Raw genomic sequence first — 13,777 nt, 5'->3', positions numbered from 1 at the left:
TGTGAGGTATTATGTAGAGAGGGGGGGAAGTGTCTAGAGACAGGTCGAGTTAGTTGACGTTGCTTTCGAGGGGGGCCAAGTGGGGTATAAATGTTTCCGGTGTGCGGAATTGATTGGTTTGGGGGAGGAGTAGGAGAGAAGGGAGATTTGGCGCGGGGTTGGGGGGTCCAAAGTTGACGAGTCTCAACAGCTCAAAGAAGCGATTGTGCTCGCAGGATTCGGTTTATTGTCGTGGAAAAAGAACGCGAGTTCACCTAAGTGATTGTCTGGTCGCCTTGCGAAGTGACGGTGTTTCTCGTAAAGGTAGAAGGGTGCTTGTGTTGTGCGATAGGAAAACAGACGAGGGGCAACGATCTGGCTTTTTTCTTTTCCCTTGGCGGGAAGCGCAAAGCCGGTCGTGATATCGAGACTCACCTTTGAGAAAACGAAAAGATGGGCTGGGCCAAACGAAGACAACTGAGGTACGGCGAAAGACCAGAGCGGGAGTACAGAAGAGAGCGCTTGAAAGAAGGTGGGAGAAAGAAGACTCCTTCGGGGGTGCGGGAGTATTTGAGGAATTTTGGGGAGGTCCCTGAACAAGAATGGCCGAAAGGGCCAAGCGTCGGCCATTTTTCACCGCAAGGTTGGGACACGGAAAGGGCGGGGTATCGGGGCACTGGCGCCCCATCCGCCACACAAAATAATGCCCTCGCTCGGCCGGGTCATCGAGGTTTCTTGAAAAACTCCGGTCTCACCGGCCGGGACACGCAACTCACAGAGACCCTAAAAACAGGTGGAAAATGACTACAGATGGCGATCATGACCTCAATCAAGCACTCCGAGAACCATAGTCCGAAGTATCCGCGGTACTATGACACATCGTTGAGGGGTGCCCGTCTCTACCTCTGCTTCTTGGTGACCACGCTCTTATTCTGTATGGGGAAGGCTTATCACTTGCCGACCGGGTATTGTGTACATTGGGCTTGTCTTTTTCGTCAAATTGCGCCATAGCTGCCCCTCACAGGTCCCCAAGGCGCACCGGTCTCAGAGATTCACCATTTGCGCGTCTCGCACGAGATTTGAATACGGCATACCCTCGTCTGTAACCTCTGAGGGTATTTTGACCTGGCAGATTACTTCGCTATGCAATGTCCAGCATCACCCCGTGCCAGGCCCTGCATTAGCTGCGATGTCCAGACAGTGCTTGGAACTTGACAGGCGGTCCCGCGCCTGTCTTGGAAAAGGGCCCCGAGTTCAAGGTACATCAAGCATTGCGCAATTCCTCAGGCGTTGCTCTAAACGCGCTATCCAGCAAGGTGCCAAGCAAGCAGTATAAGCCAGATACCATTTTCCTCCGAAGTGTGTTTGTAGAGTCACAGTTGCAACGCCGATAACACTCCGAGTCCGATGGTCTTACCAGCCTCTCTCCACATGCTCGCAACTGTCATATCTCGTTTGTTGAACTAGCTGGACTAGTCTTAGGAGTTCAGGAGAATCTCAAGTCGATAATTCACCCCTTTCAGCCTTGACTTTCTGGACTCCACGGTGCCGGTTGCGCAATTGTTCGATGGAAGGTTTTTGGTGGGGAAGCACGGGCTGGAATGTGTTCCTGAACGTTTAGGGAACCCCCACTGCGGGGCAATTTTTTCCAACGCAGTGCGGGCGGGTCAGAAAAGATATCGAGTCTTGCCTGGGTTGTGTCGTCAGCGCATCATTCCGGTCCCCTTTGCTCACTGCTACTGCTACGCAGTAAACTCAATTCACGAAGCTTATTGGCTTCTGCCAAATCCAACGGCTGTAATTTCTCACCCGCCTCATTTAGCCTTGCGATCATTGTAACTAGCTACAGCCGCCGCAAGCATGTCTAAATTCGGAGTGATGGTGATGGGCCCCGCGGGCGCGGGCAAGGTATGGCTTCCTTGATACTCTCGCCAGCAAAAGCTATCATCAAGCGCCTCTTTCGCAGAATGTAACTCTAACACGCCTTTCCCAGTCTACCTTTTGCGCCTCCCTCATCACACATCTCCAACTAAACCGCCGCTCTTGCTTCTACGTCAATCTCGACCCCGCTGCCGAGTCCTTCGAGCACACCCCAGACCTCGACATCCGCGACCTCATCTCCGTCGAAGATGTCATGGACGAGCTCAAGCTCGGGCCCAACGGCGGCCTGATTTACTGCTTCGAGTTCCTCATGGAGAACCTCTCCTTCCTCGAAGAGTCCCTCAACTCCGTTACAGAAGAGTACCTCATCATCTTCGACATGCCCGGCCAAATCGAACTTTATACCCACTACCCCGTCCTCCCCGCCTTGGTCAACTTCCTCCGCTCCCCCGGCAATCTCGACATCAGGCTCTGCGCCGCTTACCTCCTCGAGTCAACCTTTGTCGTCGACCGCGCCAAGTACTTTGCTGGGTCTCTGAGCGCCCTGAGCTCCATGTACATGCTCGGGTTGCCTCACTTGAATATCTTGAGCAAGATGGACCTTGTCAAGGACCAAATCAGGAAGAAGGACTTCAAGAAGTTTCTCGTACCGGATACGATGTTGATCGAGGAGGACCCACAGGAGGTTGAGGCTAGGAAAGCCGGGGTTGACTATCAACCTCCTGTTGAGTCTGAGACGGATGCTTTGATGTCGGGCGCTGGGTTCAAGAGATTGAACAATGCTGTTGCGCAGCTGCTCGAGAACTTTAGCATGGTTCACTACCACAAACTCGACTGCACAGATGAGGATAGCGTTGGCGGCATTCTCAGCTATATTGATGAGTGTATTCAGTGGGCTGAGGCTCAGGAACCCAAGGAGATTCCTGATGAGGAGTACGATGATGAGGAGTAAGCAGAAGGTTAGTTGACAATCTGGACATGATGGCGAGAAGTATGGGTCATGCTGGGAGTTCGGGTTTGCTTTCTGATGATTTGGGACTTTGGGTGCATGGATAGGAACGCATAGCGAAGGCGTTGGGGTTTATAAAATAAGACGCTAGTCATGGCAAACAATTTCAAGATACCGTTTGCATGATAAGTACAAAGCTTAGCATTGTTTCTTGTGATACATGGCATGGCAGCGCTGGCTTGCTGCTATCAAGAGCGAAAGTACGTCGTCCATTGTCGTGGTGCCATGTTGTTCGTAAGGTTGATATGTTCCCCGAAAGATAATCCACCACTCTAATCCCCCGCCCAAATAAATCCCAAATAAACCAGCCACCAAACTCCTGATCATGCTACCTTAGCCAAGTCCTCGAGAGCCAAATCGTCATTCCAAATGTCCGCCCTTCAACCCCTATTATTCCTTTTCCCAGTCCAATCATAACCATGTCTCCTTCCTACTGCTTTTGTCACACACACACTCTCCGTTTCGCAACGACCAACAAAACCTCCTCCTCACCAACCCTTCCAATCATCCTGAACCTCCCTCTGAGCCTTCTCATACTCATCCCAAAAGACCTGCCCTGCCCTCTTTCCCCATCTGTACAACCCCGTGCCCACCAAGACCAAGTCCCTTATGCTCTGCTCCAACCCCCTATCCCACGCCATGCTAACCACCAACCCCACCACCCCCCAAAAAGCCAGCCTGACCAGCAACCTCGTCCAAAACCTCACCACCCTGTGCATCAACCTGACGATCTGGATCGAGACAAAAATCACCAGCAGCACCACGATCGCGGAGACCATCTCGGGGGAGTGGTGCAGGAACCCGGCGAACCTATTCACTGTCGGCTCGAGGGTCGGCCAGAGGCTTTTGTTCACCACGCTGGAGATCCAGTTGCCGAACCAGCCCAGGTCTTCTCTAAACTGAGAGCCGGGCGCGAAGATGTCCTGGACATGTTGGACGACGGGGTCGGGGAAGGAGGCTGAGTAGGAGGCGAAGGGGTTCCACCAGTTAGTAGCTGTTTCGAAGCGGCCGGTGGCAGAGTTCCACTTGTAGTGGTGGGAGCCGGGGGTGAAGTTGATGTCGGTATCCCAGTGGAAGAGTCCCATGGTGGGTGACGCGGGGGAAATGTATATATTGTGTGTGTGGGTGTGTGTTTTGGGATAGTATGTTTTTTGGGTGAAGTGTCTTGCGATTGATCTTGGTTGGGGCTGAGAGGGTGGAGGGACGGGGAAAGAAAGAAATGGAACTACTTACACTTTAGGTAGTTCACAAGGTAGGATATAGAGAAGGAGGCGGCAGACGCCATGGCTGGCGGGGAGAACAAGGAGGGGTAGTTTTCGTTTTGGCTTTGATCTTGGGGTTTGTTATTACTTGAGAAAGAAGAGCGGATTCTTCCCGCGTGTTAGAATTTGCGGGGATTTGAGTTCTTTGTTTGCGACAGAGAGGAAAAAATATGTCGATGTCTTTGTGGGATTGCGCTGTCGCGGTGTGAGGTGTTGTGTGTTGTCGCAAGGCAAGAGCTGCTGGTGGCTGCTGATAACGATAAAGAAATTATTATGGGGCAGGTGGGTAGCCTTGCAAGGATATGGATGATGTGTCACTTTTGCTGCTTTTAAGGGACCGGTCACGAGTGGTCGTGCACAACGAGCTGGTATGAGGTAAGCCCAAGATGCTTGTGTGTTGGGTGGCTGATTTGGTGCTGAAGTGCAAGTTGAGAATGTTGTGCCCAACCTTGAAAGAGACAGTCTGTGCCTGGTGTTTGCCCGCTATGTTTGATATTGCACATTTTAACCCTAACCCCCACGATGCTCCTATTGTTCCTTGTGTGCTTGTTTCACACCACCGATGCGTACTCAAAAAGACAATGGATTTTTCTAGTCCTCCAGGCCTGTGAAAGCCAGCCGGAGAGGAAGAAATCCCAAGCAATAAAATATACAAATTCCCAAATGCATGTCCATCTTTGCACTCCATGGCGCCTTGGTTGATGATTGATCCAATCTCGCAAAAACAATGAAAAACAACTCGTCCGTTGTCGCGATACTATAAATTCCTTTGTTAGTATCGCTCCTCTCCTGTATTTTGGCTTCCAATCGACTCGTAGGGCTAGCAAGCTCCTGATTCAGCCTCTTCCCCACAGACCGCGACTCTGTTTTCGGTAATAAGGCCGTGGCTGTTGTGGCCAGCGCATGTAATTTGATTTGCCTCCTCCCATCGCAACCGAAGACACTGTAAAGTGCCTGGCGGCGTGGCTCGAGAGAGCCGGCAAGCCGTTTATTGAGCCTTCTTTGCCTTCTCGGCCTGTTCAGCCTTCCGCGCGCGGAACTTGGCAATCTCAACCGCGACAGCCTTGTCGACACGCTTCTTGAGCTCGGGGCGGTATCCGATCATGAAAAGAAGCTCGAGCCAGACGAACAGGGGAGCGAGGAAGATGGCCTGGAAGAGGTTGTCCAGCAGGGCCGGGGCTCTACCCTCGAACTTGCCGTGGCCGACAAACTGCGCGATCCAGCATACGATATGGATGGCAAGGGCGGTCTGGTTGGCACTCTCCGGGTATTGGATGCGGAGGTAATTTGTGCCTGCCGCGGAGGCGAGGCAGATCAAGGCCAGGGCGCCTCCAGCGACAGGTTCAAGAAGGAGATATAAAGCTCCCCATGTCATGGCTGCGAATGTGCCCAGGTTTGGGGTGAGATAGGGTAGTGAGAGCCATGATGGCAGTGTGAAAAAAGGGCCATAGTTTGATGCCTGCGACAACATGTCAGAAATCATAACTTGACATCATGATGAACTACGCTTACCAATGCGAATGCTGAAAATAAGATCAACGGTACGCATACCATGTGAATGACAATATTCACTTGATTATGGTGATATGCACCATACTACAACCGGCAAAACAATTAGCCTCCCATTCTAGCGACTACCGAAACGAACTGTGTGGTGTTTTCTGGCCAAGGGAATATGCTTACAAAGGTGAGCTGCTTTTCGAGGTCAAGAGACATGGCGGGCTAGAAGTGTCAGATGTAGGTTGGTTAGGTGGTGAAGCCTGAACGTGAAAAGGGGTTGATGAGAATTGCTATGATATTTGATGCCGAAGAATCCTGACTGGAAAAGTCGCGCAATTGGCCAGTCGGTGGGCCAGTTAACTAAAATGGTTGGTAGAGAATAAGATCAGGTGCGGCAAGGTCCAGGACAAATCAGGGCAGAGAAGGCCACGGCGTCCGGACGTGGGACATAGAAGAGGCTTAGTATTTCAGACGGCGATGAGGCGTGGCAGCTGTGCAATGATGATCTGACGACGTTGGCCAATTCGCAGCGCGTTCAAAGTTGTTGGGTACCTCCATGGAGCTGACAGTTGACCTGTGCCTCGGACGGCGCCAAGCGGGGCACTAAAATGCGAGCCAGGGCTGCTTCCTCATGGGGCAGCGACGCTGGCAGCTACAGCGAGATGGGTTGGGCGGGTAAATGCCACATCAGACGGACTCGAATGTTTTGGTCAAGATGCACGTCTGGGAGATCCGTTGGAGGTTTGGGACACACCCGAAAGCCACTGCTTTGAGGAGAATTGGAGGTGCCTAGAGCACAGTCGCTGTGGCATGTGACATCCCGCCTGCCTATGGCTCTCACTCCAGCTTCTACAACCGGCCATGCACATACCCAAGAGATATTAGATTATCATGTATTTAATTCTATCAATCAGACGTATGTTTCCTATTCCCAAAATGCACCAACTACAGAACTTATCTTCATCAAAACGTCAGGCCTGGTGCGCCAAGGCATACGGGAGCTCTCGAAGCGAAAAAGCGGTTCCTGCAGCTCCGACGCACGGACCAATAGCTTAATTCAAGCCGCAAGAGTCCCCCCAAACAATTTTCCGTCAGCGCGGTACTCCCGTCCCCATAAGTGCTGTCCCAACCGCGTACAACGTCAGCCTTGCAACTGCGTTGCGATCGCAGTCGCATTCACTTCCCCGTCGACCTTCGATCTCAGCACCTGAATCTGCCACCCGGCACATCAAAACTGCAGCAACATAATCATTAATTCTTCATTCGTCTTGATCGAAGAGTTGTCTTTGCTAAATTACCAACAAAGAGGCGCCCAAAGGCGCGGCGGTGGAGCCTTCGCTTCGGGCATTGTCCTTGGGACAGCAGACACCCACCAGTCCCTCGAGCGAACAAGATTTGCGCCAACCTGATACTTGCAGACCAACACGAAAAGAGTCGACTGGCTTCAAATAGCTACCTTCGAGATTTCTCAAGCTTCTATATTCCACCTATTCTACCCTAACGCGACAACCGTCACTCGCGCCCAAACATGTTCTTTCTTCACAATCTCGAGCGGCGTGTCCTGCTGCACCCATCCTACTTTGGCAAAAACATGACCGAGCTGGTCACGACGAAGCTGGTCAAGGATGTTGAGGGAACATGCACCGGCGACTACTACATCATCGCAATCATGGATACCTTCGATCTGTCTGAGGGGCGCATTCTCCCCGGCAGCGGCATGGCCGAGTTCACAGTGGGCTACCGCGCGGTCGTGTGGAGGCCGTTCAAGGGCGAAGTTGTCGATGCCATCTGTACTAGTGTTAATCAGCATGGTTTCTTCTCCAACGCCGGCCCTTTGAGCATCTTTGTCTCTACTCACGTAGGCATAACCCGCGCAGCCCCTTTGTGGTCACCTTGATGGGTTACTGACATGAGTGTTGGTTTGATAGTCGATACCGCCTGATATTCAATATGACGCAAACGCCACACCTCCTCAGTTTACCAACCACTCCGATATAGTAATCGAGCCTGGGACGCACGTGCGCATCAAGATCATGGGTTTGCGCACGGGGGTGGGGGAGATGTTTGCCATTGGAAAGATTGACGGTGATTATCTCGGGTATGTTGCGGCGGACTATCATGAACTACCGAGAAGTGATGTGGCTAACCCATTTTTCTCCCTTGAAGATGCTTGCAAGCATAGTCGTGAGATGGTCTGGTGTAGGAAGTGTACCAAGGCGGTCGGGGACAGGATGTGTCTGAGGACAGGCACGGCAGCGTTGGCTACTAAAAAAAAATGACTCCGATCGGCACATGGGCAACACGAATGGGGTTGACCAGTCAAGCTCCAGTATCGAGCTTACTAGCACATAACATCACAAAGCTAGCGACAACGGAGGGTTGCTTTGCGAGGCATCACCGAGAATTGGGGTTTCCAGTAGTGGCGAGCAAGTAAATATCAAAGCTGCGAAATCGCCAACGCCGAGGTAGTTGGGTAGAGGGATATGGGGACCTCAAAAGAAACCGGGGCTACATGGTGGTTATTTGCCGTCAAACAATTGTATGTAAGGGTGTCATCTGTTGTAAGTGAACGATGCAGAAGGAAACATAACAACAAGGTCCAGCTCAGCAGCTGAAAGCTTGAGGTCACAACGAAACACAATCTCGATAATTCACACTTCTCGACAAATAACTTGCCATTTGAAATATGGTACATATATGACAACCTTTTTCTGATCTTACAATTCGCAGCCCTTTGCGTTTGCCTCCCTTATTCTTGACTACTCCTCTCCATCCATGTTCCAAGTGTCGACGTGCACCTCCCCTTTCTCGGTGCGAAAGCTCCCATCTCCTCATATCCACCAGATCTATACCTCCTCCTCCTGCCCCGGCAGCTTAATTCTCACCTCGCTAACCCTCAGAACAGTATATTTGTGCTTGCTCCTCACAGTCTTTGTCCTCCTGCACCTCTGCTTCTTCTTGATCTTGAGGCGCATCGGCTCCGCCTCCGTCCCCTCCACCACAGCCCGGCACTCAAACAGGTTCTCGTCTACGTACGGCTGACCTTTCAGAGTAAAATCCCTTGAGCCGATGGCGGTAGCTCGGTTAAGCCGGAGGATGTCCCCGGGGGCGACACCGGGCATCTTGAAGGGGAGGCGGATCTGGTCCCCGGGCGTGACGAGGTAGGCTTGGCCTTGGATGTAGAGCTGGAGGTACTTTTTGCCTGGCTGGTGAGCGAGGAGGGGGAGGAGGGAGAGGGTTTCTGGGGTGGCGGGGGAGGTGGTTCTTGGTGCGCCGCCGCAGCGGGGGATGGGGGAGACGGCGGGGGGTTGGTTTGGTGATGGTGGGGGTTGTTGTGGTTGGGTTTGTTGGGGGAGGGGGTCGATTTGGGAGGGGGTTTGGTGAAGGTGCCGGACGAGGAATGGTCGGAGGAGCTGGGAGGTGGTAGGCCGGGTGGTGGTGGCTGTTGCTCGGAGCTCCAGGAGGGAGCGGAGGAGGGTTCTGCTCATTGTGGGCGGTTGGGAGGGGGATTTGTTTTGGTTTGTGAGGTGAGGTGTTGGGATTGGAAGTGGTGGGACTGGCGAGCGAGTGACCGCGGTGGTGCGCTGGGGGGCGGCGTCGCGGGAGCTGTTGTCGCTGTGGTGGGAAAATTCGGCGATTGAGCAGGTGAGGTCGGAACAGAAATAAAGTGGGGCCAAGCTGGGTGCTGTGGGTAGGGGGTTGTTTACCGCGGTGAGCGAATGTGGGGTTGGTTTTTGCGTGTAAGTGGTTTCGAATGACAGCTAAGAGGTAGGAATCTCTCCCTAAACATTTTTTCAACCTTTCAATGACAATTTGGTACAGGTCTGAATGGTTTTCGGCTCTCTTTTCTATTCCCTACGTGTTGCCCTTTCTAACCCGCTAACCTCAACTCGAGAAGGTCCTGTGAGAGCACCTATATAAGCCCCTTGTTCCAAGAACAATTGCATTGTTCTTCTAATATTTACAAGGGATCTAACTTTCTATCTGACGGTGGCTATAGTATGTAGATACTCAGTCCTACCTACTCTTCTTGCAAGACGCACACACGCTTATACAGACGCACACTCATACAGGCACAGGCTCATAATAGTATGTATCACATCAAAATCACATTGCATATTGGGAATATAAGTTTTGTTAAAAAGAAATATGTTATAAAAAGAGTTGGGACATGTATGTGTTAATTCATGACTGTATATGCTTCATTCACTTGAATGAGGTTTCTAAAGACAAAGGATATAATAGGTAACGAATGACGTTAGATGACACACTCACCTTCTCGAAGAAGAGACTCCATCAAGGGCGCCCGCCAGGGGAGACGGAGTCTTCCGACCAGCAAGCAGGGTATTGAGCGACCTCGAGACCTTACCCCTCCTAGTTTTAGTCTTAGGAGGACACTTCGCCAGAACTCTCTTGAGCGAGGCCGAGAGGGTGCCAGTGGGTGGCCTTGGCTGCTTGTCAGTATTGGGCCTGATATGATGAGCAGCTGTAGGGTTAGGTCCCTGACGCATAGGGCGGGGCACAGGACTCCTGGGATGGTAGTTACGATCCCTTCTCCAGCCCTCGGGCGGAGGGGGAAGACCAGACGCTTTGGACTCAGCTGAACTTGAGGACGATGAGCTTGGCGAGCCTGAATAGCTCGGCCCTGGCTCGGTTCTTCTGCTGCGGTCTGGCTTGTTAGTAGCATCAAACGTGACGTTGCTCCCAGGGGGAAAGGGAACTTTGGACTCTCTGCCTTTACCTTTAGCTCTGGCTTTGTCAAGAACATGCTGGTAAGGACGGGTGAAACGACCAAAGTACCTACGAATACCAGAACGGTTCTCGGAGCCGGGCACATAGATGCCCAGTCCAATACGCCTTCCGGGGTTTCTATTAGTTTTAGGATTAGTTGGGTTAACAGCTTGCCTGAAGCCTGGGTTAAAAGGCTCCGAGACATCAACGACAGGGCTACGCTGTTGATACCTATTAACAATATCATCAACCGGATCAGTAAGAGCCCGAGAGGGACCAGGACCATAGAAGGGCTGGGACCTATCCACGGCCGGGGAGCCGCGATCAATGAACGCAGCCTGAGCAAAGTGAGAGGGAATGGGAGATACAACCTGAACCGGCCTTTGAGGACCGCGTTGGACGGGAATCTGAGTCTGACGAGTGGCAAAACGAAGAGGAGGGACAGCAGCGCTGCCCCTTTGGACAGGCCGAGGAGGAGGTGTAGGTGTATTGCGGAGCCCCTGCTGCCTCCGAGCTTCAGCGTCAAGGTTCAAGAAGCGACGCTCAGAAAGACGGCCAGGGGGAGGGACAGGCCGTCTGGAAGAAGAAGAAGCAGCAGTCCGCCGAGCACGCTCAGCATCCTCCCTCCTCTTCTTCTCCCTAGCCTCTGTCTCCTCCCTCTCCATCTCCTCGCGCCTCCTCTCCTTCTCCCTTTGCCGCGCAGCATTACGCTCCGCGGACCGCTTCCTCTCGGCCTCAGCTTGAGCCCGCTCCCTCGCCTCCCTCTCCTGCCTCACTCTCCTCTCCCTGGCCTCCCGCTCAGCCCTCTCAGCCCTCGCCCTCTTCTCAAATTCCCTCTTCCTCTCCTCCTCATCCCTTTTCCTGGCCATCTCCTCCCGATAAGCCCTCCTCTCCTGCCGCCTCCTCTCCTCTTCCATCTCCTCCCTCTGCTTCCGAGCAGCCCTCTCCATAGCCTTCTTCTTCTCCTGCTCTCTCCTCTCCCGCTCCCGACGGTCTTGTTCAACCCGGTCACGGAGGATCTCAGCATTCCGCTCATTGCGCCTCATCTCCTCCCTCTGCTCCCTCTCCCGTCGTTCGCGCTTCTCCTGCTTCCGTTTCTCGTAGCAAGAGCCGCAAATCCGGCCCTCGTCATAGCATTCCTCCCTGGTAAGATTACCGCAGTGGGTAAGCTTTTTGTAGCGAGAAAACAGCCAAATGGTCTTGTCCTCGTCTTGCTGAAGCTTGGCGAGGCGGCGGCAGGAGGCGATTGAGGATAGGGTACTCGACTTGTGACCACACCCGAGCCTCACAGTGGTTTTGTGGCACATCTTGAGTGATCTGGTGTGGATGTTGTTGTTGTTGTTGTTGTTGTTGTTGTTGTTGTTGTTGTTGGGTAGTGATGTGTGTTGTGTTTGTTACGAGAAGTGTTGATCACAAGCTGCAAATAGTAGTAGTAGTAGTAGTCGTAATAAACTCTGATCGTTTTTGCTGTTGGTTTTGAATGTCTAGACCAGAAAAGAGAAGAAAGAATTACGAGAGGGGGTGTCCCGTCCTTAAATATTACCTGAAGAAGCCCTTTGTTCATTGAGATTGTTCCCAAAATAACTTCTAGTCTCTCGTACATACCTTTGTTGGAGAGTCCAGCGAACAGTGTCTTTGTCGCGGACAGGAAACACCTTTGTTGGTCACCGGCCAGGGGCGGTTCCGCGGATTTCCCAGGAAATGGAACACAGCAGGTCTATTTCTAGAACAAGAAATGAGGTCATGAGAAACCCTGGAATTGCAATGATTTCCTACCAAAAGGGTATACGTAAACTTTCTGCCAAGCAGAAAAACCTCAAGGTTAAACGAACGCTGTACTGAGAGTCCTATCCACTGCCCGTCCCGTCGTGGACCCCGTTCCCTCCTGACCATCGTGCCACCCAACTGTATGTGGGCGGCATCATCATACCTGACCAGATAGGCTTCCTGAATAAACACACAGGGCCCACCCTGCAATAATTCAAAAGCCCGTTCATACCTCCATCGCTACCCTGTATATTCCTTGAATTGCCCCCCCCCTGCAGCTCCATGCTTAACCCAAACACAAGAAAAGAAAGGACCCCTACGCTAAGCCAATGTCTGAACGCCTGTGTATATACATCTGTCCCTCTCTAAACTGAGCATGGAACCGCACTTCTAACCACCTCCAGGATCAACTGTTCTCTAGGTTCAACAGGGAAAACCTCCTCTTCCTCTACCTCTTCCTCTTCTATCTCTCCCTCCTCTTCAGAACTCACATCCTCGCCCTCAATATCCACCTCCTCGTATTCAACCCCTTCTCCCTCCCACTGCTCACTCTCATTTTCTATCACAGCATCCCCCTCATCGTCCTTTGGTTCCTCAACCGGCTTAGGAAAGGCACCCATGACAGTCTGATGAAGCCCATGCAAAACAACAAACGGATCATCATCATCATCATCCTCCCACCCCCCTTCCCTCACCCCCTCCTTATCCGCCCACTCCCCCTCCCCCTCTCCCTCCGCCTCCTCATGATCCCGCTCCTTAAGCCCCATCTCATAAGCATGCAAATCCCTCAACACCCCTTCCACCTTGCCAGCAATATACCTCCCAAGCCCGCTCCCCCTCGCCCTAGGCGGCAAAGAAGGTGGTCCATTCCCCTCAATCACTTCCCCCTCCTTTGGATGTAAAAAACCCCAAAGCGCCGCGCTCCCCTCCCGTAAAATAGTCTCCTTGAACGCCACCATCCTCTCCAACCCCTCCGGATCAGAACTCATCAACTCCCCCATCTCCTCCGCATACGCCATCCCCCCCAACGCCGCCAAATGCGTCAACAGCGCCAGATCCAACGGTTCCAACCCTTTAATAAACCCCTGCCTCGTTCGGTGAATCGCCTTTTGCACCACGTACGGATCCACAGCCGACAGCTCCCTCGCCATGGCCGGTATCTTGACGAGCAGCGCCAAATCACAGATATGATCCGCCAGGCAGCAAGCCCGTTTGAACAGGTCGACCAGTTGGGTAAACTGTTGCCGTGACAGCGCCGCAAAAGAAGGGACGCGGAACATGGCTGATATCAAGGGGGTTGGGGGGACGGTGGAAATGTTGAACATGGTTTCGGTGCGGGTGTGGCGGCGTTCGAGTTCGGCTGCTACTTGGAAGGACCAAGGTGGCAGGATTTGGCGGGTGGAGGAGCTGTGGGAGGATAGGACTGACCCGAGGGGAGGTTGGAGGAGTGGGTTTGGGATAGCGGTGGTGATTTTGGACTTGATAATCGAGTGTTCGTATGCGTTGATCAGGCCGTTGAGGTGCTTGTTTGTGCTGGCTAACGCGAGCAAGGTTGGGAGGTCGGTTTGCTCTGCAATGAGGAGGGTTATGTCGGCGTTGATGAGCGACGTTGTCGTTGTTGTGGCAGAGTTGGTGGTCATGATGGTGT

The 13,777-nt window shown here is 52.6% G+C and overlaps 8 protein-coding genes across 8 annotated transcripts; 2 read left to right on the top strand and 6 right to left on the bottom strand.

Annotated features, from left to right (window-relative positions):
- Window positions 1-9: 9 nt before the first annotated feature.
- QC763_0019850 (uncharacterized protein) lies at window positions 10-859 on the bottom strand (the record flags this gene model as incomplete). The annotated part of the gene is made up of 2 exons (XM_062905390.1): window positions 415-859; window positions 10-33 (listed from the first exon to the last, which is right to left on the bottom strand). The coding sequence occupies exons 1-2, from the start codon at window positions 607-609 to the stop codon at window positions 10-12; spliced, it is 219 nt and encodes a 72-aa protein (XP_062771328.1). The 5' UTR covers window positions 610-859.
- Window positions 860-1,074: 215 nt separating this feature from the next.
- Window positions 1,075-3,004, top strand: QC763_116750 (uncharacterized protein). The gene is made up of 2 exons (XM_062908250.1): window positions 1,075-1,887; window positions 1,973-3,004. Exons 1-2 carry the CDS (start codon window positions 1,840-1,842, stop codon window positions 2,810-2,812), a joined length of 888 nt encoding a protein of 295 aa, XP_062771327.1. The 5' UTR covers window positions 1,075-1,839; the 3' UTR covers window positions 2,813-3,004.
- Window positions 3,005-3,042: 38 nt separating this feature from the next.
- On the bottom strand, window positions 3,043-3,954 carry QC763_116740 (uncharacterized protein; the record flags this gene model as incomplete). The annotated part of the gene is made up of 1 exon (XM_062908249.1): window positions 3,043-3,954. The coding sequence occupies one exon, from the start codon at window positions 3,952-3,954 to the stop codon at window positions 3,358-3,360; it is 597 nt and encodes a 198-aa protein (XP_062771326.1). The 3' UTR covers window positions 3,043-3,357.
- Window positions 3,955-5,119: 1,165 nt separating this feature from the next.
- On the bottom strand, window positions 5,120-6,416 carry QC763_116730 (uncharacterized protein; the record flags this gene model as incomplete). The annotated part of the gene is made up of 3 exons (XM_062908248.1): window positions 5,815-6,416; window positions 5,644-5,727; window positions 5,120-5,590 (listed from the first exon to the last, which is right to left on the bottom strand). The coding sequence occupies exons 1-3, from the start codon at window positions 5,845-5,847 to the stop codon at window positions 5,120-5,122; spliced, it is 588 nt and encodes a 195-aa protein (XP_062771325.1). The 5' UTR covers window positions 5,848-6,416.
- A 43-nt stretch (window positions 6,417-6,459) lies between these two features.
- Window positions 6,460-8,307, top strand: RPB7 (DNA-directed RNA polymerase II subunit). The gene is made up of 4 exons (XM_062908247.1): window positions 6,460-6,547; window positions 6,607-7,489; window positions 7,560-7,733; window positions 7,814-8,307. Exons 2-4 carry the CDS (start codon window positions 7,160-7,162, stop codon window positions 7,817-7,819), a joined length of 510 nt encoding a protein of 169 aa, XP_062771324.1. The 5' UTR covers window positions 6,460-6,547; window positions 6,607-7,159; the 3' UTR covers window positions 7,820-8,307.
- A 170-nt stretch (window positions 8,308-8,477) lies between these two features.
- On the bottom strand, window positions 8,478-9,119 carry QC763_116710 (uncharacterized protein; the record flags this gene model as incomplete). The annotated part of the gene is made up of 1 exon (XM_062908246.1): window positions 8,478-9,119. One exon carries the CDS (start codon window positions 9,117-9,119, stop codon window positions 8,478-8,480), a length of 642 nt encoding a protein of 213 aa, XP_062771323.1.
- A 783-nt stretch (window positions 9,120-9,902) lies between these two features.
- On the bottom strand, window positions 9,903-11,669 carry QC763_116705 (uncharacterized protein; the record flags this gene model as incomplete). The annotated part of the gene is made up of 1 exon (XM_062908245.1): window positions 9,903-11,669. The coding sequence occupies one exon, from the start codon at window positions 11,667-11,669 to the stop codon at window positions 9,903-9,905; it is 1,767 nt and encodes a 588-aa protein (XP_062771322.1).
- Window positions 11,670-12,494: 825 nt separating this feature from the next.
- QC763_116700 (uncharacterized protein) lies at window positions 12,495-13,769 on the bottom strand (the record flags this gene model as incomplete). The annotated part of the gene is made up of 1 exon (XM_062908244.1): window positions 12,495-13,769. One exon carries the CDS (start codon window positions 13,767-13,769, stop codon window positions 12,495-12,497), a length of 1,275 nt encoding a protein of 424 aa, XP_062771321.1.
- Between the last annotated feature and the right edge of the window lie 8 nt (window positions 13,770-13,777).

This window comes from Podospora pseudopauciseta, chromosome 1 (assembly GCF_035222475.1).
Source record: "Podospora pseudopauciseta strain CBS 411.78 chromosome 1, whole genome shotgun sequence".
Classification (NCBI taxonomy): Eukaryota; Fungi; Ascomycota; class Sordariomycetes; order Sordariales; family Podosporaceae; genus Podospora; species Podospora pseudopauciseta.
Note: the sequence above shows the minus strand (reverse complement) of the source record. Positions and strands in the feature narration are given on the sequence as shown.

Coding starts and splice junctions, on each gene's coding strand:
- RPB7 (XM_062908247.1), top strand. CDS start 7,160: ATGTTCTTTCTTCACAATCTCGAGCGGCGTGTCCTGCTGCACCCATCC. Junction 7,490..7,559: donor GCATCTTTGTCTCTACTCAC/GTAGGCATAACC, acceptor TTGGTTTGATAG/TCGATACCGCCTGATATTCA.
- QC763_116750 (XM_062908250.1), top strand. CDS start 1,840: ATGTCTAAATTCGGAGTGATGGTGATGGGCCCCGCGGGCGCGGGCAAG. Junction 1,888..1,972: donor GCCCCGCGGGCGCGGGCAAG/GTATGGCTTCCT, acceptor CGCCTTTCCCAG/TCTACCTTTTGCGCCTCCCT.